This window comes from Leucopleurus acutus, assembly GCF_964270905.1.
Source record: "Leucopleurus acutus genome assembly, chromosome: 15".
NCBI lineage: Eukaryota > Metazoa > Chordata > Mammalia > Artiodactyla > Delphinidae > Leucopleurus > Leucopleurus acutus.
Window position 1 is genome coordinate 57142095 of NC_139157.1, and position 20501 is coordinate 57162595.

General features: G+C 35.6%; 1 protein-coding gene across 2 annotated transcripts in view; it reads left to right on the forward strand.

The window, feature by feature from the left end:
• ASCC3 (activating signal cointegrator 1 complex subunit 3) overlaps positions 1–20501 on the forward strand; it is a 329389-nt gene that overhangs the window by 161806 nt on the left and 147082 nt on the right. For both annotated transcript variants that reach the window (XM_082855647.1, XM_082855648.1), the window contains exon 14: positions 14525–14659. In XM_082855647.1, coding sequence (XP_082711773.1) covers positions 14525–14659 — 135 coding nt within the window. The remainder of the gene's footprint in view (positions 1–14524; positions 14660–20501) is intronic.

Below are 20501 nucleotides of genomic sequence, written 5' to 3' on the forward strand. Positions count from 1 at the left end.
AAGGGAGTTGAATATTTAAACTCAATGAACCATTGCAAACGTTTACTGTCTTTCCTGTAACTAGGGTTTTTATTTTTCTTGTTGTCATAGTAGCATATTTAAGTGAGAAGGGGTGGAAAGGAAGGAACTATGTCTCTGTAGTTAATATTATAAAATATGATTCTGTTTTTAAGAGAGTAGTGTAATAGTCTCAGATCTTATCTTACTTTTTTCTTGGTTTTATGAATGAGTAGATGGGAAATGCAGCTCTAACTGTATTATGGCAAGTAAAGTGGGCATTTCCAACCTGTACAGCATTCATCAAGTTAGTGGCTGCTCTCGAAATATGGTCAGAGACTTAAGTCTTGTTAAGGGTCTAAGATATTCGTGCTAGCTTGCCATAGGCTAACTTCATTGTATAACACACACACACACACACACACACACACACACAAATGCACACGCACATAGGTGAAAACAAGAGACACCTGGGTAGGGAATCGACCTTATATTTATTCACAGAGCATGGTGTTGGTTGCCCCTCTCTAGCTTTACAGGGTAACATGGTAAGAGCCAGCTACCTCTGTGCACATGGGTGGCCCCATAGGAGCGCTCCAAAATTATGAAACTTGAAGCGTATATAGTTGTTGCTGGCACATCCTCCCTTCTGGTGGGGGGAAGAGAGGGTATAAGGAGAAAGGGGAGGGAGAGGGAGGAAAGGAAGACAGGAGGAAGAAAGGAGACAAAGAAGTAGACCAACTGACCTGCCCAGGGACCTTTCTCTTTCACTCTGGAATATAAACAGATTCCCTCTTGAGGAGGGAAGGGGCGGCCTGTACCCTGGAATATAAGCAGTTGTCTCTTTGAGTGATAAGAAAGGAGCCTCTAGGCTTTATTACCTATAGAATGGGAAGAAATGGCTCTGGGGGAGTGGAGGCATTCTCTACCGTTAAAGCCCTTCAGTTTCCACTGTTCAGAAGGCCCTGACCATGTAGGATCACCAGGAATTTCAGGGAGGATTGTTTTCCAACAAGACCTAAAGGTGTCTTGAAAGGACATGTACTCAACTAAACTATCCCAGTAATATAGTTTGCTACCACTGTCTGCTTTATAAAAATCTTTCTAACCTTACCTAGATTGCATAGTCTCTCTGGTGGTCCTTTGTTATGTTCTCCATGGACTTTGGTCTCACTTTTTTTTTTTTTACTATGGTATTTTATTTGCTCTGTCTTGTAGCTGTGTTTTTGAAATCATATGGAGAAAGGCCAAATGCATGGCTTAATGGATGGTCAGATGGCATTGTACCTTTTTTTAAGTGCAGTGTAAGCATCTCAACTTGGGTTTGTAGATAAATCTTTTATTTTTCTTGTTTTTTCCTTTCTCTTACCTTTTTTTCTTATTAAAGAGGGTCAATTGAAGAGTACAATACAGATTTATGGAAAACCGAGGTGTTTTTCATTTTGTAATCACAAATATTAGAGCAGCCTCAAAAAAATGGAGACAGTTAAGAGCCAATCTAAGAGGAATTACAACTTTGTGATTTTTCCCTTTATAGCAGTACAGTTTTAATTAGTCTAGCTAGAAAATTTTATTGAGAGTATATTGCCTTAGTGGGATTTCTTCTGCTCAAGTAAGTTTAAAAAAAAAAAAAAGCATATTCTTTTTAGGAAGAATCTATTCAAGTGTGTCACTTGAGAATATTAAATGCACAGTTGGATGTTTAGAATTATAAGTAGTGATTATTGTCTAAGGAAATAAATGAAAAATACTGATAGAAATCTTAAAAATACATTTTTATGTTGTTATTTTACTGAAATTAGATTCAGTCCAGAACATCTTATAACGTTGAATAATAATAGAACTTCAAGTCCAGCAGCATCTTTAGAAATGAAATTGTTAGCTCACTAATGAATTTTATTTGCATAGTAATAGACTAGCTGGTCTTGCTTAATTTGCTCTACAGAATAGATGTATTTTGGGGCTGTCAATAACAAATGTCAATGCAATTTGGATTGTCATAGAGGTCAGTAAAGTATTTTTCTGTGTGTGATGCTACAGTGTATTAAAGTATTCTTTTCTGTCTTATCAGTCTTTAGCGGATTGACCTAGGTTTACCAATGAATTAAGTTGACCCACAGTTGTACTATGGGGAGTAACTAAGAACAGTGTAATTTGGGTCAGATTTTAGTCATATTTGAAAACATCTTCGATGAAGCATGAATTCAGTGGTTGGATTTTTAGAACTTCATTAAATTCCTTCATTATTAAACTAATCATTACAAGTAGGCCAGCTTCAACATAATGTTTCTTAAAAGTTTTGCTTATGTGTGTCTATATGAACATTTTATAATTAGTAATGCTTATAATCTTTTAATACTTATAATGTAGGCTGAAATTTAAAGTGGAAAGAGAATCCTAGACTTTTTTTTTTTTTGCGGTACGCGGGCCTCTCACTGTTGTGGCCTCTCCCGTTGCGGAGCACAGGCTCCGGACGCACAGACTAAGCGGCCATGGCTCACGGGCCCAGCCGCTCCGCGGCATGTGGGATCTTCCCAGATCGGGGCATGAACCCGTGTCCCCTGCATCAGCAGGTGGACTCTCAACTACTACGCCACCAGGGAAGCCCGAGAATTCTAGACTTTTGAAGCTTGTAAATTACTGAGAATGGTTCATAATTTGGGATCTTTTTCTGTAGTCTATTTGCCATGTTAAGGTAAGAGTTACAGTGGGTAGAGTGCCAAATATAGAAACTGCTCCTCTTTTCTTGTAGTGTATGAACTATATCTGAGTCATCAACCTTAATTCTAGGTATTGAACAGGATGGAGATAGATGGTGTTTAAGACTAAACCAAGGCAATACTGTTAATATTCAGCAAGTCTTTATTGAATAGCCAGTGTGTGCCAGAGATTGTGCTGAAGACAGAAAACAGAAAGATACACTCTGCATTAGTGTTGCTCATAATCTGATGAGAACCAAAGGTTAATCAAATAATTATGCATAAAATGTAAATGTACAGATTTCACAATAAACTTTCACCCACTTGTTTTAGCATTTATTGATGATTTTCTAACTCCCATCCTTCCTTTCATTCCATTGTTTGTAAGAAAGAGCTTTCCCCCTTCCCATTTATTCATTTATTTCTCTGTCAACTCAAATTCTTATTGTATTCAAAAGGTTATAATCCATTATTACATTATTACAAGATGACCATATTAGCCCAAATTTGGCAATCGGGAACCCCTTCAAGTTGCCTTCTTTATCCTTTTGACATGCCCACATCCCAGAATTGGAATTAATCATTTCTGATTAATCATTTCTGCAAGCAAACCTGGTAAGAGAATGGTATTTAGAAACCAGTGAAAGTGAAAGTATTTTATTTCTTTTTCTTTTTCTTTTTTTTTTTTTTTACACGGACCTCTCACTGTTGTGGCCTCTCCCGTTGCGGAGCACAGGCTCCGGATGCGCAGGCTCAGCGGCCATGGCTCACGGGCCCAGCAGCTCCGCGGCTTGTGGGATCCTCCCGGACCGGGGCACAAACCCACGTCCCGTGCATCGGCAGGCGGACTCTCAACCACTGTGCCACCAGGGAAGCCCGTATTTTATTTCTTAATATTTCCACTTATTTCTTTCCCCAAAATATTATCCAGAAGAATGAAAGAGATTTGGGGTTTTCAGAATTTTCAAGGAAATATAATGTTGAGCTGTTCCTTTCCCCTAGTAGAGTTCCTCTCACAGCTGTTATTTTCAGACTGCTCCAGCGTGCTCCAAGGGGCCACGGGCATTGTTGGCGTGAGGTTGGGAGAGGTGTGCTGTTTGGGAGGAAGAAGTGAGATACGAGATTTGGATCTCTCAGACCACTCAGGTAGCTTAATCTTTATATATATATATATATATATATATATATATATATAGAGAGAGAGAGAGAGAGAGAGAGAGAGAGAGAGAGAGAGAGAGAGCGCTCCTGCAGAAGAGTTTAGTGAAAGAAAGAATTACACAGCCAAAATGAGTTTTTAAACCACTGTTCTGTGGCATTAACTTTTCATAATTTCCATAGGATGAATAGTTTCTGTTCTTGTGGTGGTGATACCAAGTGGACTGATACTTGTGGTGATAAGCAAGTGGACTGATCTTTTCCGTATGCAGTATCAATTTAGCTTTTCAGTAGAGGTGGGATTTCATCTTCCACTTTGTCATGTATACATTGGACTAAGCAAACCAGTAGTTTTGCCCTTCTGGGCCTTGAAAACCAGGTGGAATACTAATGGTACATACTGGCTGAATGCAGTAGCCTGGAAGTTTTTATGTGTAGTGTCAGTAGTCACAGGCAACTGTGACTCCTCTGTTGCTCAAATCAGGTACAAAGTAATGTATTTGCATATATGCGAAGACAGACCTGTAGCTGAAAATGCTGTACCACCCCTACAAACTAGGGTTTAGCCAGAAAGTATAGTTTTCCACAGCCCCTTAATGCTTAAGAAAACATTTTTAATTATGTTAAGTTTATAGCAAAGGGAAAATTTATTCAAAATACTTACTATTTTAAAATTATGTTTTAGAAGCTCTACTTTCTTTCTCTATTTTTTGTGGTCTTAATATTTTAGAGACCATACTGAAATATAACTATCTTATGCTTCAAGTGTATTATACAATGTCCTGATATATGCAAATTGGTTGTAAGATAATACTTTTTACAGTGGACTTAGCTCTGATGTTATATATTTTTGCTGTAATGGTACATACGGACAGTAAGTCGTCCAACTTTGTTTTTTTTAAATTATTATACATTTTAATAATGAGTATCTTTTAGGGTTTAGAAGATGTAAAGCATTGTGGATTTCTTTTAACCAACTTTAGCAGTTAAAGCTCTATATAACTGAAATATAGAAGCTGATAAATATTAAAATGATTCCTTTAGAGAAATTGATGAAGAATATATTTCACATTCAGGGTAATGCCCTAAAATGTAATTCAGTAATGATAACCTGAATCTGTTTATCACTTTAAAAGTTTAGGTTTCTTGAGAAGAACTGCATATTCTCAGCATGAGAGCCCAGAGGTGGCTCTGAACTGCTGAGTGTAGATCTAATTACACAGCTTGGAGCTGTGGAACCACTTCTCTCTCTACCTCCAGATTACTTTCGTTGGTTTATTTGCATAATTTAATGCATGAAGACTAGTCAGTGAATTATACAGTTTTCTGAGACAGCTAAGACAAGATAAATTAACTCTATTTGATGTAGTTTGTATATGTGATAAGCCTTTTACCAGGTCTTTTTAAACTAAAAATTATGCTTTAGTAATGCAGTTCGTTGGCAGGAATATCTGATAATAAATGCTAGTTGTTATAGTCGTGATTAATAAGTTTAAATTTTGTTAAGAGAAGTTTAAAATTTATTATTTTAGCCCTATTTTTAGTAATAGTTTTATTGATGTAATCCAAATATGGTAGTGTTAAATTTTCTACCATTATAAAACATAAAAATGCTTTCTTTATTCATGTCCATCAGTAAGACATTATTTTGGTTAATGGATCTGAATAATTTGATTCATTGTAAATGTAAGTAGCTTTGATTTAGGAACTGTCTTTGACTTCAAAGTCGAGAATTTTTTTTTAAGATGCTCTTAGACTAGCTCATTTTATAAATTGTTTCTTTTTAAAAATCCAAATTTTTAACTTTGCAATGGCATTAAAATGTACAGTTGACCCTTGAACAACGTGGGTGTTGGGGGCACACCAACCCTCCATACAGTCAAAAATACACCTCTACCTTATCATCAGCCCTCAGTATGTGCAGTGCCTTCATACATGTGGTTCCTCCAGATCAGCGATTCTGCATGGGATTCAACCAACAGTGGGTCGTGTAGTTCTGTAGGATTTACTATTGAAAAAAATCTGCAAATAAGTAGACCTGCCCATTTCAAACTCATGTTGTTCAGTGGTCAACTGTATACACATAGCTTTACAACAGTATCAAAAGACTAAGAGTAACTATTTTAGTTATTAATTATCAGTGGAACGTTTGCTAATAAATTTAAATAAAACTATCTAGGAAAATTAATTATCTAGTTGAATAATTGGAAGTTAGCTTTATACCCCAGATTCTAATAAAAGGTATCAGTGAAAGTATTAACTCAGCCTACATCCTATTATTATTTATAAACTTTTAAATTCATATCTCTGCTCAAAAATGTGCTAAAAATAAATATTTTTTGTGAAAGTTTACCATTTTTAACATTGGAATTTCAGCAGTCATTTATGAGTGCCCACTGATTTGGTGACAGCAGGGAGAGTGGTATGGGGGATGACAAGGAGACCTCAAAATTAGTAAGGTGTAAACGTGCCCTCAGGCAACACCCAAAGAGGGAATATAACTTGATGGAAAGAAAATAGGCTTTGGACTATCAAATCTGAGAATAATTCCCAGTTCTGCTCTTGAATGAGTAGAAAGTTATTAAAACTCTGAGCTTCAGTTTTCTCATCTGTAAAATTCTAATAGAATTACCTACCTAATTGTGTTGTTAATAGTAAATTAAATAACTATGCCTGGCACCTAGTACTGGGCCTAGCACATAGTAAGCACTTAGTAAATCATATCTTTTATTATTAGTCCTAGTAATTGTGAACAACAGCGGAGAGACCTATATACATCTCAGGATACCACAAGGCACAAGTATGAACAAAGTGCTGTGGGAGTGATAGCTTTCCCTGGAGAGATTGGAGAAGAGTCATTAGAACTGGGCCTTAAAGGTTTGTAGAATTTCCCCAGATGAAGTTGGCAGGAGAACTAAGTAAAGTAAAACATGGGTAAAGGCCTAGAAATATACAAATGCATGGAGGCTTTGAACAGCAGGAAGGATTTAGAGAGATGACACCCTAAGGCCAATAATGAAGAAACCTGGAATGTCATCACCTTTAAATCAAGGAATTTGCTAATTTTGAGAGAGGACCCCAGTTAATTTCTAGATTATGCTTTTATTTCTTCTTCTTCTTCTTTTTTTTTAACCTGCATCTTCTTCCTGTAGTTGTTCATGTAATGAATGGCAGCTTCTGTGTTCACCATTTCCCAGACTCCAGTCGTGCATCATAGTAACTAGATATAAGCTCCCTAAGCACAGGGCACGTGCCGGCCTTGCCCTCCGTTACATCCCCAATACCTGTCATGTAATTGTTGGATGATCACAGACTCACAGAGGAGCTAAATCAAGCACAAAAATAGTTCAAAATAAAATATAGTCAGTGATAAATGCTTAAGAGAGGGGCCCGTGAATTCTTTGGATGCTCAAAAGAATAAAGTATCACTTGTACCTGGAATCGTCAGGGAAATTTTTATGATTTTAATTTAACCATAATAGTGGCATCATCTCCCCCCATGTGGGTATAAGGGTTTCTTCTTTTCTTTCTTTCTTTTTTCTTTTTTTTAAGTGACTTTTATAAGTTGGTACCAATGTTTCAGGTAGTTTATTGGCTACAAAGCTGTATTTTAAAATGTTTAAATCAGAGTTCTTTTTATAAGATCTGTCTCAAACAGTCACACTATTTCTCAGGGAGACCTCCCTAAGTGCTTTCTCGCTCATCTTCACTCTTCATAAAAAACAGGGCCACCTTTTTTCTTTTAATAACCCCAGCCTTTTAAAATTGTCCTGTCCATTGTTCTATCAGTTTACATTCCAAAATCGTCTTTAGGTTTTTCCTGTGTTTTATCCACTTTTTTCTTTTACACTTCCTTGAGTCATAATTTTTTTTATCAACATGTAATGTATATTCCTTTACAAAAATTCATGTTTTTTCATGATGATGGCATTCTCTTTAACTGCTCAGATTAAAATCTTTGTCTAACATAAAAATAATTTTTCAAGTATTGCTTTTAGTGGTATCATTTTTTTCTGAGTCTTGAGTGAATTTTCTCTAAGTATACATTTTATAATGAGGTTGTATCTTGCCTTTCCAGCTATTACTGCTCTTCTGTCTACATGTCCATTTCTGCCTACAGCCAGTATTCACCAAATCCATATGGATTTGCTATCTTCTCTGTGCCTTTGACCTCTGTATACTTTTCCAGGAAGTACTATTTATTTTGTTCTGCTAGACCATGTCTCTTTTTTCTTCTTAAAGCATTTCCAGGTGAACTAAAACAAGATAAATGTGTCTCTTCGATCAAAAGTACCACTACCACCCTTCTAAGTTCATTGTTAAATATGTGTTCTTTAAGTTTTTACTTTGACACCGTAAATCCCTTAGCAATAAAATAATCACATCAAATATGGTAGTACAATAGTATATTATAAACATACTATTACAGCCTCATCACTGATCATTTCTCCTGTTCAATATAATTTATATATTCATAAAACTATTAAGGCTTGTTTCAATGGGTAAGATAAGCAATGTAAGATATACAGAGAACACATTATCTTTTTATACTCCCCATCCCATTTTCATTTGTGAGGTAATTACTTTGGTGGGTTTCCATCCATATCTCCCTATTTTTAAACACACACACACACACACACACACACACACACACACACACACACCCTTTATAATATACTCAGAATAATACTATGGAAATTGTTCTTCAACTTGATATTTTTTTATGTGGCAGTACATTATGGATATCTTTGTAGATGTCTTTGCAGATAGATATGTGTGTTTGTGCATGTACAAGAGCAAAATCCAACTCTGCTTGTGCCCACCATTGGATTTCCAGAGCCACACAGTGCTACTGAAGTTTAGCACCTTTTCATATGTTTATGACTATTTTCACTTTCTTGCCTATGAATTTCCCAGAAGTCATAGAGAAAAATCCTGGCAGATTTAAAGAAAAATTTACTATTTCCATACTGAATAAGATATCCTAAATAAAGTCAAAAGATAAAGCATAGAACAAAATATTTGCAATATAGAAAAAGACAAAACATACTATCTTCTGTATTGTAAGAACACCTACAAATTAATAAGAAAAAAATGCCCAATAATAAAACAGACAATATTCAGAATAGGGACATAGTTCAATGATCATATATACTTTGACCCAACAATTTCACTTGTATGAAAATATCCACAAAATTGTGAAATGACTTGTATACAGAGTTATTTATTACAGCATTGCTTTAAGCAAGAAAGGATTAGGAACAACATAAATGTCCATTAAACAAGGACTGGTTAAGTAAATTATGGTATTTCTAAGTAAAGGAATACTATGCAAATGAAAAAATAAATGAGGAAACTGGGTACTGGTGTGAAAAGATCTTCAGATGACCTAAGTGTCTTTAGCTGGTCAGTATTGGCAGGCCTAAAATGAGAACTGATTCACAGCAATCAGAATGGAGCCTCTTAAAATTGCATTTACTTAATATCACAGATAGGGTAATATAATCACAGCAATAAAAACTGCTTTGTTGCCTACATGCCCTTGTGGTATATAAATCTGAAATACACTGGCAGCGGCACTCCTCATTCAGACTATAGAACATGGAAAATGATTTGGCTGTTCAGTCTCCCAAAGATAGTACTTAAAGAACCATTTTAAATGCACAGAGGACAGGTTTGGGGGGTTTTGTTTTTGTTATTTTTTTTTTACATACAGTGGATGCCATTTCACTGGGCTCTCAAATTTTAACATTCATCTTATTAATGGCTTATTAAGCCAGATTGCTGGGTCCCAGCCTCAGAGTTTTTGGCTCAGATGTGGGGTGATGCTATTAATTTGTAGTTGTAACAGGTTTCCAGAGGATGCTCAGTCTGGGGACACACTTTAGAATCACTATTTGTTTAGGTCATTGGGACTTAATTCTCTTGAGGATCCTGGGTTAAGAAAGTTGGGAAGAATTGAGAACAAAACAAATAAATGGCTGTGCTGGTTAGAGTGAAAACATAAACACCATGACATAAACTTCCTCATCCTCAAGCCTCATTCTTTAACTAACAGTAGACAATACCATAAATTATAAAAATTATTTCTCAGCAGCATTTCCCGTGGGACATCTATCTGCCATGTATGTTTTCCAGGTATTTCGATCCTTATTCTTCCTTCTTAGTGGAAATTTCTAGAGAAGAGAATTTGATTCAAGATTTCACAATCTTTGGCCTCCTCCCTCCAGTTCTAAAATAATCTCAGGCTTAAATATTTCTACTAATTGTTTTATTCCTAGTTCATCTGGCACAACACCCTTACAAAGGTTGTTAAAGGATAAGTGTTCTTTTAAATTGTTTTTTGTGGTGTTAGATATGCACACACACTTGCATTAAGTGAGGAATAAATGTTTGTATAGGTGTCAATTTATAATATTCATTCACTGATCTAACCACTTAGTCTTTTAGGTCAAGTTAATTTTCTTAATGCTTATTAACCTCATCATGGTGTTAATACTTACCAGCTCTGAGGAAGTCTCCAAGTTCCTGTACAAAGAGTTTTAGCATCTCCTTTGAACTTGTTAGAAATGCAAATTCTTGTCTTGCCTCAGACCTACTTAATTAGAAAGGGGGTAGAGGGAAGGAGCAGCAGTTTGTGTTTTTAACAAGCCTGCCAGGTGATTTTGATGCATTCTAAAATGTGAGAGTTGTTGTTTTACTAAATGCAGTGTTTCACTTACAGGATATCCTTTAATCCTTACCATAATCCTATGACTCTAGTAACTATCTATGTACTAGAGGAAATAAAGATCAAAGAGGTTAAATAATTTGTTCTAAATCACACTGCTATTTAACAGTATTTCAAAGTAGAATTTTTGGTCTTTTTAAAATAATATGTCCTTCTCTCCTTTGAATACACTGAAACAATATCAGTTACTTTGGCATTTTGGTTTTTTGAATGATCATTATCTGAGCTTTTATTTTTCATTAATTTTAATCAGCATCTCATCTGAAGAACACTTTCTTTGATAAGTCAAATAACAGGACCAGAACTCAGATTCACATACTTTCTTTCCCAGTCCAGGACTGATTCCATCATACATTTTTTAACTAAATGGCTTTTTAAGCCAAAAATAAGTATATAAAATATTTTTAATTGCATTAACCTAACAAACCTCGAGTAAAAATTTAAACAGTTTTACAAAACAGTCAAAATTTACCAACATTATTGAGTTGAATCTACTGTTCTAATCTTATTTTAGACACACGCCCATTTAACTGCTGTTTGGTTACCAACAGCGTTTCTAAGATTAATTTGGAGTTATTTCTGCCATATGAAACAGTGCTGTCCTCTCTGTTAGTTATAATTTTTATATGAGTCTATTTAAATTAATTAACCAAATTAACTAACCATAAAATCAAGTATGTTTATAGAGACCCCAAACCTTGTAATGTCCTCTGTTGGAGCCTCTAGACAGAAAATTCTTAATAAGAAAAAGAGTTTATTTTACTGAATAAGACATGATGGATTCTTTAATAAAAAGAAATTGCTACTTTAGTTGTAACTAATATTTCTCTTGGCTGCAGTAGAAGATAATTTACAAAGTGATAAGTTGACAAGTCAGACTTAAATAATTAATGAAGATTTAGGGTCATATTTTATTTTCCCTTATGTTCTCCATATCTGTTATTTTAATGGGATTTACATAATGTGGCATTTAAATTATGGAGAATAGAAATCTGGTTGTATTATAAAACCCTAGCCCATCTGGAGAATGATCTTGGGGCTATAGTGGTTATATAAAATATCTTAATAATCCCTGATGTTTCATATGTATAGGTAAATAAAGATGGGTTATTAGGGAATCTTTGTAGTGGTGGTATTATATACGTTTTATTTATGTTTCCTTTTGAACTTCTTTTAACTTAGAAGAAGAAAACTAAGTTGGTGGTAACCATTAACTAATTTCACACAGTAGTACAGTGGAGATTTCAATAGTCGTTAATAATTCAATTTTTAGACCCCACTGCTAGATATTTTTACTCAGTTGATTTTAGAGGAGGGCTCAGAAATCTATTTCAACAGGCCCCAGCAGTAATTCTGATGAAGTGGTCCCTGGGCCTCCGTGTAAGAAACTTTGAACGAAAACATACTTCTTCAAGCTAACACACTAAAATTACCAAGGATAAATACTCTAGACTAGTGTATGTAGCCTCCTCCATGCAGACTGCATCCTGCTTCTCCAGCCAGCTAGGGCTGATCCCTAGTGATTCTCTCTTGCCGTAACAGTAGAGTTCCAGTTTGGTGCCTTGGAACATATTCATCATGGTATCCCCGGTGCTTTGGCCACTGTTTGGCATGCAGGAGGTATGTGTAAATGTCATGGCATGGATGAGTGAAGGAGACCAGCTGTCTCCATGTTTGGCATTCCTGTGTTATCCGCACTCCATCCGTCTTTTGGATCAGCTCCCTAAATTATGTCTAGTTTTATCTCCCTCCTTAAATTGTATAGAAGAAGGGACCATGTCTTATCCATTTCATATCTCTCCTTCTAACAGTATTTTACACACACACATGTCCAGTAAATATATTTTAAGTAAAAATTATTTTGTGTTTATTTAATCCATCATACAAGATTCCCATCTCCGTGAGGGCAGGGACCTTGTCTCTCTGTTTTTCACAGCAGTTTTCTCAGGGCTTGGTAGTGACTGCATGCTCAGAAACGTTTGAATGAATGGATAAATTAATAAAATAATAAATAACTTCATTTTAATTGAGATTTTTCTTAAAATTTAATGTTGGGGGTAAATGAGGTTTTGTGTGTGATCAAATTTATTTTTATATAAAAGAAAATAATCTGCCTTCCCCTTTAAAAAGAAACTCGTGGTTGAAATGTCCCTACCTTGTAGAAAGACAGGATGGTACAATTTGACAGATTCTGAATTGAGGAAGCTTCAGCAAGGCATTATGGTTAATAGAATCTTCCATCTAACTTAGTATTAAATAGCTGATGTCAGGAATTATGAAAATATCGCAGTGAACTTAAATGGCAGTCTCTTGACATCCTGTGAGGTAAAGATGATTCGCCAGAAAGCTAGAGAGCCTGTGAAAAGCAGATTTGGTTTTTGGCAGGGGTGGGGGGTTGAAAATAAGGAAAACAAAAAATTTTCTAAGTATCCACGAAACTCTCTGAAATAAATTTTAGTAGCGTACTCTTTAGAAATATTCTTTTGATCATATTTCTTTCCAAATCACATTGGTATCAGAAAATAAGTTAGAGCTCTGATAAAGTGTGAAGTCTCAAGCTTTATGTCCTTGAAGGCTGTGATTAACTTACGTTAAATTTCTCCAGATGACTTGCAGTGCTTGTTTTACTTTCTCTAAGCACTTTGGGAGATTTTCATTGAGGAACTTCTGCTCTTCTCCAGATTATTTTCTCTCCTTTACTTTGAATACGCTCTAAAAGAATATTAGTTAAGTATTCCAGTTTCTTGAATGATGGTTATCTGAGGTTTTACTCTACTATGAATTTTATCAGATCCTATATGTGGAACATTCCCTTTGACAAGTTTACTATGGGCTAATTATAAGATTACTGTGAGTGAATTATACAGCATGTGCTCTAGATCTTTGTCATTCTGGTCAAAGCCCAGGCCTCCTTCCCTTTTTCACTTTTGTTGGTCCTCAAAATGATCTTGTCTTACTCAGGTCAACTCTCATGAACCTATTAATTCCCTGACTAAAAACAATGTTGCGTGTCCTTCTAAGTGTATAGCCTGCAAATAACACCAAAGTTCCAGCTTCTGGGAAAACAATTGACAGAAGAACATGGAGAGACACTGGGAAGACAGGCAAGAATTAGGAATTAGTCATGGCTCTTTGGGAAGGCTGGGGCTGAGCTGTGGAGGGAGGGGACAGGGAGGTGGAAGCCAAAGAAGAAACGTCACAGAGGAGAGAAGGCAGGCCCTGACAGGCAGCAAATGCAGACTGCTAGTCACTTCCTGATTTTATTCTCTTCATTTGCCTTCACATTCTTCCTGACTACTGTCCCTGGAAGGACTTTTTTTCCACTTCTTCTTGACAAAGCATCCAGACACTCACCTTCCCCCTAGTTCAGATTTCCACAGTCGCTTTGTGAATAATTCCACAGGAAGGTCTGCCACAACAGAAAATTCCAAGTACCTCTCTAGAAGCTTTTTCATCTCCAGCAGTCCCCTAAACTCTATTCTAAATGGTTGTTCTTAGACATGACTTTGTCCAAGGAAGAGTGGTCTTTATTGTTTCCAGTTTCTTTAAACATCTTTATGATACCGGCAATTTCATTGACTGTGGAGAAATAAGGCTCTAGTATATTTTTATACTCTGTCCTCATAAGATATGACTGTGCTAATGAATCATGTCTTCAGAAGAGAAATGCACAAATTAAGTTCCACATTTTATATAATCCATTAATTTCATTCTGACTTCTGCCAATTATAGGCTAATAATAAAGCTATGTTATTGAATTTTACTTAACTTGCCTTTATCCTATATATACTTTGTTCTAAAATAAGCAAATGTTGAAGTATTCATAAACTGGGGATTTATTTTGAAAAATTAATAGTTATTTATATAGGGTGATTTCCAGACTAGTATTAAGCCATCTTTTAATGAATTTGAGTATTAAATAAACTGCTTTCCTTTATTTTAGGTGATGGTGTTCGTACATGCTCGAAATGCCACTGTAAGAACAGCTATGTCTCTAATAGAAAGAGCCAAGAATAATGGCCAGATTTCCTACTTTTTACCTACTCAAGGACCTGAATATGGACATGCAGAAAAGCAGGTAGGGAACAAATGGCAGCACAATACAAGAACTAAAGCACATAATGTACCAGATATACCAGATATTTTATATATGAAAGATCCATGGTTTCCAGTTTCCAATAAGTTAATTTTACAGATTTATCATGTTATAATTTTGACTTTTTTCTTGACTTCCAAAGGATCCGAATACATGTTGTGTCCAATTATCACTTTTTTCTATATGATTATAATTGTAGTGTTTAGTCCCATAGTTAAAGCATAAAATAGTTACATTTTATAAAATACATTAACATCTAATGGATTATTGTTCTTTTAAAGATATAATAGATAGTTTTTTTTTTATTTCTAAGGTTAACATGGACAGATGTAATTTACATAAACAGAAGCTCTTTTTGAGAGTGAAAGTTTGAGACCAAAAAGGTTCAGAACAGCTGCCTTGCCACTCACTATACGCTCAAAGGACCTAAAAAGTCTGGGTCCTCATTAGAAATGCAGAACCTCAGGCCTCACCTGAGACTTACCTCATCATAATCTGCATTTCTACTTGATCCCCAGATGATTTATGCACATTACAGTTTGAGAGGCACAGCTCTAGGTAATTTGAGTATGGATAGTATTCTAATATTTATAAAAGGTTTTATTTAATTGTATCAAGTAATGATTTAGATCAAGAGTGGGCAAACTACAGCCCGAGGGCCAAAGGTGGCAACCTGTTTTTGTAATTAGTTTTATTAGAAAACAGTCAGAGCCCTTCCTTTGTCTTCTGTGGCTGCTTCTTTACACACAAGGGGAAGAATTGAGTACTTGCTGCCGGGATTATATGGCTCACAAAGCCTAAAGTACTCTGTCCCTTTGCAGAAAATTTTGCCCTGATTTAAGCTATAAAAATTTTGCCCTGATTTAAGCTATAAAAATAAATTTTTAAATAAAAAAACTATAGACATAAAATGGTAGTATCTTCAAAATGTTTTATATGCATAACTTAAGATTTAACTGAGCTTTGCTGAACAGCTGCCTGGCATTGTGCTCTGCGCCTTCACATTTACCATCTTAGTACAATGTATTCAGTTATTCAGATTGTGCTGTAAATTTCACCATTTTATATTGATATTTTAAATTCTGACTATGATAATCTGATGCAGGTTGTTTTGAATGTCAGATTCTCTTTCAGAGTAGCTACAAGGTTTATTCATTTTTCTCTTTTTTTTGCTTTATAAAGTTTTCTATTACATACCACCTATTATGCAGCTTTGTATTCTTCCAGTTATTTATTAATTATGAATTTATGAGAGTCTTTGAAAAGTCAGGTCAGCATTCATAATGGTGAATTATGAAAGGTCTTGTTTCATTTCTTTGGAAATACAAAGCAGCTCTATTGTGTTTAAAAGCCAAGCCTTGAGAGCCACCTTGTGGATTTCTGGTTATTTTATACCTCTCAGTTCTGAGAGTTATTGCTATTCTAAATCATGAAGGTTTATTATTTCATTGTTATAATAATAATATTCAATATTTATCAGCGTTTTCTTGGGCCAGGCATTGTTTTCATTGCTTTCTATAACTCATTCAATGTTCACAACAACCTGTGATGTAGGTTTGTACTATTATTATCTCTTGATATGGCATTTGTGTATAAGTAATTCAAATATAGCATGAAATACTAAAGCATATAGAAATAATTTATGTAGAGGCATTTTCAAATGATATTTATTTAAAACCATGTCACCAAACGTATAATGACAGATCACTATGCTGATAAAAACGTGGAGACTTGAAAGTCCCTAGTCATTTTATTATACCTTTCTTTTTTTGATATTTTCATTACACTTGATTTTTATCCTGACCCACCTGTTATTATTGGGTTGTTTTTAACAAGAATGGATTCCACAGACATTATTAAGAAGTACATGTTTTCAAGGAACGCTGTCCTATTCACCATTATACTCTTTAGTATAGCATTTGGCTGATAGTAGGTACCCCAAAATTACTTTTTTTTTGGCCTTTGTTTCTTGGAGGCAGACATTATTAAGATATGTTCTTACTTTAGTTTTCTCATTTGATCTCTACCACTATTCTGCCCTTTAAAGATTCTTATCCCCATTTTACAGATAGAGAATAATTTTCCCAGAGACTCCCATGTAATAAGTGGAGCTATGATTTGAACCAGACTGACTCCAAAGTCTACCCTTTTCACTACAGTGCATCCTGTTTGTTCAAAAGCAAACAACAGGGCTTCCCTGGTGGCGCAGTGGTTGAGAGTCCGCCTGCCGATGCAGTGGGACACAGGTTCATGCCCCGGTCCAGGAAGATCCCACTTGCCGCGGAGCGGCTGGGCCCGTGAGCCATGGCCGCTGAGCCTGCGCTTCCGGAGCCTGTGCTCCGCAACAGGAAAGGCCACGGCAGTGAGAGAGACCCGCGTACCGCAAAAAAAAAAAAAAAAAAAAAAAAAGCAAACAACATATCCAACCTGTGACTTTCTAAAGCCTTTAGAGCTTTGAATCTTTTTTTTTTTCCTTTAATAAAATGGAAGAACATTTCTTCAGCTCAGCTATATCCCTCATTTCTCCGAAAGAGAGAGTCAAAACAGTTGGCCCCTCCACAGTGAAAATTATTTATAACAAAAGATAAGGTAATCTTTCTGGATGTTTTCTTGAAGCTCCAGAATTTTAGATTATTCTTCTAAATCTAAAGTTGAATGTTTGTTCCTATTACTTGAAGTGCCTTTTAAACTTGAATGGTATTAACTTACTAGCAATTCTAAGGATGCTATTACGATGATGGCAGGAGATATTTCTTCTGATGTTTTTGAAAAATAGGAAATTAAGTACTCAGAACATTAAAATAAAATTAGAAGGTAAGTTTGCTATGGTAGTACATAGAAATTTAGCCTCCTGACTCCTGTTAATGGAAATACAACTAAATCCCTACCGTGCCACGGTGATCCTTTATCCCTAAGTGTTTAAAGTAACCGTCTCAATTCCTGACTCAGCAAGTATGGTTTTTAAAAGCATTTCTTCACAGTTTTATTCAACACACTGTAACTTTATTTGTATAAATAATAAATAAAACTCCATTAAGGATTCTTTTTCTCTGTGTGTGTGGGGCGGGGGGTAGGGGAGGGCACTGTGCATACATAATGAGGCTGTGTCTGTGCCTTAGCCACAGCTGAAGGTGAGTCATTTCTTGCCAATAAGTAACCGTTACACTTCATGACCCCTCATACCATTCCTATCTTTGATATCAAATTTACTCCCAGCTGGAAAAGCAACTATATTTCCAAATTGTCCACTGAAACAGGGAAATAGGGAAAAGAAAGTGAAATACCCCAAGGGTAGATTAAGCTACAGAGATGGAGCTTGTAGTTCTCCCTGGGGAAGGGAGTGTCTGAGGAATTACAAACGAGGCCCAAAGTAAGAGGACACATTAGCAAAAAGCTCTGGCTGTGACTTCACCTCTAGAAGCCCTGTGGCCTTAAACACCTAAACATTTCTTAAAGGTACTTTTTCTTCTATCAAATGGAGTAATAATGGGGTAAATAACACCTATTCTAGTAGTTTACTATGAGAAACAAATGAAATGATATATGAAATTATTTTGGAAACTAGCTGAAGAATGATAAAACATTACATATCATATTCTGGAAATCTCCTTCTAGAAGTTTACTTTGCATATTACTTTTTGCCTCCTCCCACAAAGAAACTCTCTTAAGAAACCACTGTTTTCTGTAAGATAGAACATACCTTAGGGAACAGTAGCAGCTTGCATTTATACATAGAAATATATCATTAGGGATACTGACATTTTCATTATTAAGCCACTATTTGTTTGTTTAAGATTTATTTATTATTTATTTTATTTTTGGCTGCGTTGGGTCTTAGTTGCGCCACGCAAGATCTTTATTGAGGCATGCGGGATCTTTCGTTGTGGCATGCAGGCTTCTCTCTAGTTGTGGCAGGCAGGCTCCAGGGCAGGTGGGCTCTGTAGTTGTGGCACCCATGTTCCAGAGCACATGGGCTCTGTAGTTTGCGGCACACGGGCTCTAGTTGAGACACACGAGCTCAGTAGTTATGGCGTGTGGGCTTAGTTGCCCTGTGGCATGTGGGATCTTAGTTCCCCAACCAGGGATCGAACCTGCGTTCCCTGCATTGGAAGGCGGATTCTTTACCACCAGACCACCAGGGAAGTCCCCATTGTTTTTAATTATAATTTTAACTTTAAGTTGAATGAATTATTCCAATTAGAATCTTCAGATTCTATTTCATTCTCCATCTCAGTCAAATAAATTATTTCCTTTAGGGACAAAACTTTTAACAGGCTTTAAATATTCTAGTACTAGGATGGATATTCCCACCCACCCTGTACGGTATTTCTCTGATTAATAGGCACTGATGTTGTTCGATTTCTTACATATATTAGTGATATTAAAAGTTTTCCGTATAGGTAGATACAGTCTATCATGCAGCAAGCCTCATGAATGTAGTGATTAGGAATATCTGTTAAACAAGTCAGAACACTAGGAAAAATCGAGTAATAATATGTACCCTCAAGCTACCTTAAAGTATCATTTTATGACTTTTTATTATTATCTAGATCTACCAACCATCGCCTGCTTTCATAGGTTAGCTTTAGCCTTTGCCTAAATTATAGGAATTTGGCTTTGATGTAAGTAATCTGATACTTAATATTGATCGCTTTAATTATTTCTGGTTTAGCAGCTTTCCAGTGTCAGTATAACCAAATAAAATTAGAATTTCCTCTTCCTGGAATAGATGATATCTGTTAGCTAAAGAGAGTAGCAAGTACCTAAGAGCCCCCTTTCTCTTGTTGTTTTACTTTAGATAAGTGTAAACTTGTCTCAGAGTTTATTCTTTCCTCAGGCATGTCAACCTCCTTTCCTTTAGGAGGCTAATATATTAATTCTACTGTCTGTTTGTAACCACATAGAAAGAATGTTATAAGTTTATTAATTTTTTTAAGTAAAATTAAAGAAAATTAATAAAACATAGATTTGAGTGTTTAATTGGATTTTTTCATTTTCAGAGGGAAATAGGCTCTTTAGAATAAAGATTTTGAACCCAGGCAAACCTTGAAGGCCTATGTGTATTGTAGCAAATGGTAGGATTTCCTCATTTTTTTATGGATGGCTGAATAATAATCCACTGTGTGTTTGTGTGTGTGTGTGTGTGTGTGTGTGTTTGTATCACACATTTGTTATTCATTCATTCATTGCTGGATACTTAGGTCGTTTCCATGTCTTGGCTATTGTAGATAATGCTGCTATGAACATCGGGGTTTAGATATCTTTCCAACTGTTTTTGTTTCCTTTGGATATCTTCCCAGAAGTGGAATTGCTGGATCATATGGTAGTTCTATTTTTAATTTTTTGATGAACCTCCATACTGTTTTTCATAGTGACTGTGCCAATTTATATTCCCACCAACAGTGAGTTCACAAGAGTTCCCTTTTCTCCACATCTTCGCTGGCATTTGTTATCTCTTCTCTTTTTGATGATAGCCATTCTGACCTTCTGACGAGTGTGAGATGATATGTCATTGTGCTTTTAATTTGCATTTCCCCAAAGACTGACTAGTGTTGTTGAGCTTCTTTTTATGTGCCTGTTGGCCATGGCCATCTTCTTTGGAAAAATGTCTCTTTAGGCCCTTTGCCCATTTTTAATTAGATTATTTGGTTATTTGCTATTGAGTTTAATGAGTTATTTATGTACTTCGGTTATTAACCCCTTATCAGATATATGGTTTGCAAATATTTTTTTTCCCATTCTATAGGCTGTCTTTTTACTTTGTCAATTTCTTTTGCTGGGTGAAAGCTTTTTAGTTTGATGTAGTCCCACTTGTTTATTTTTT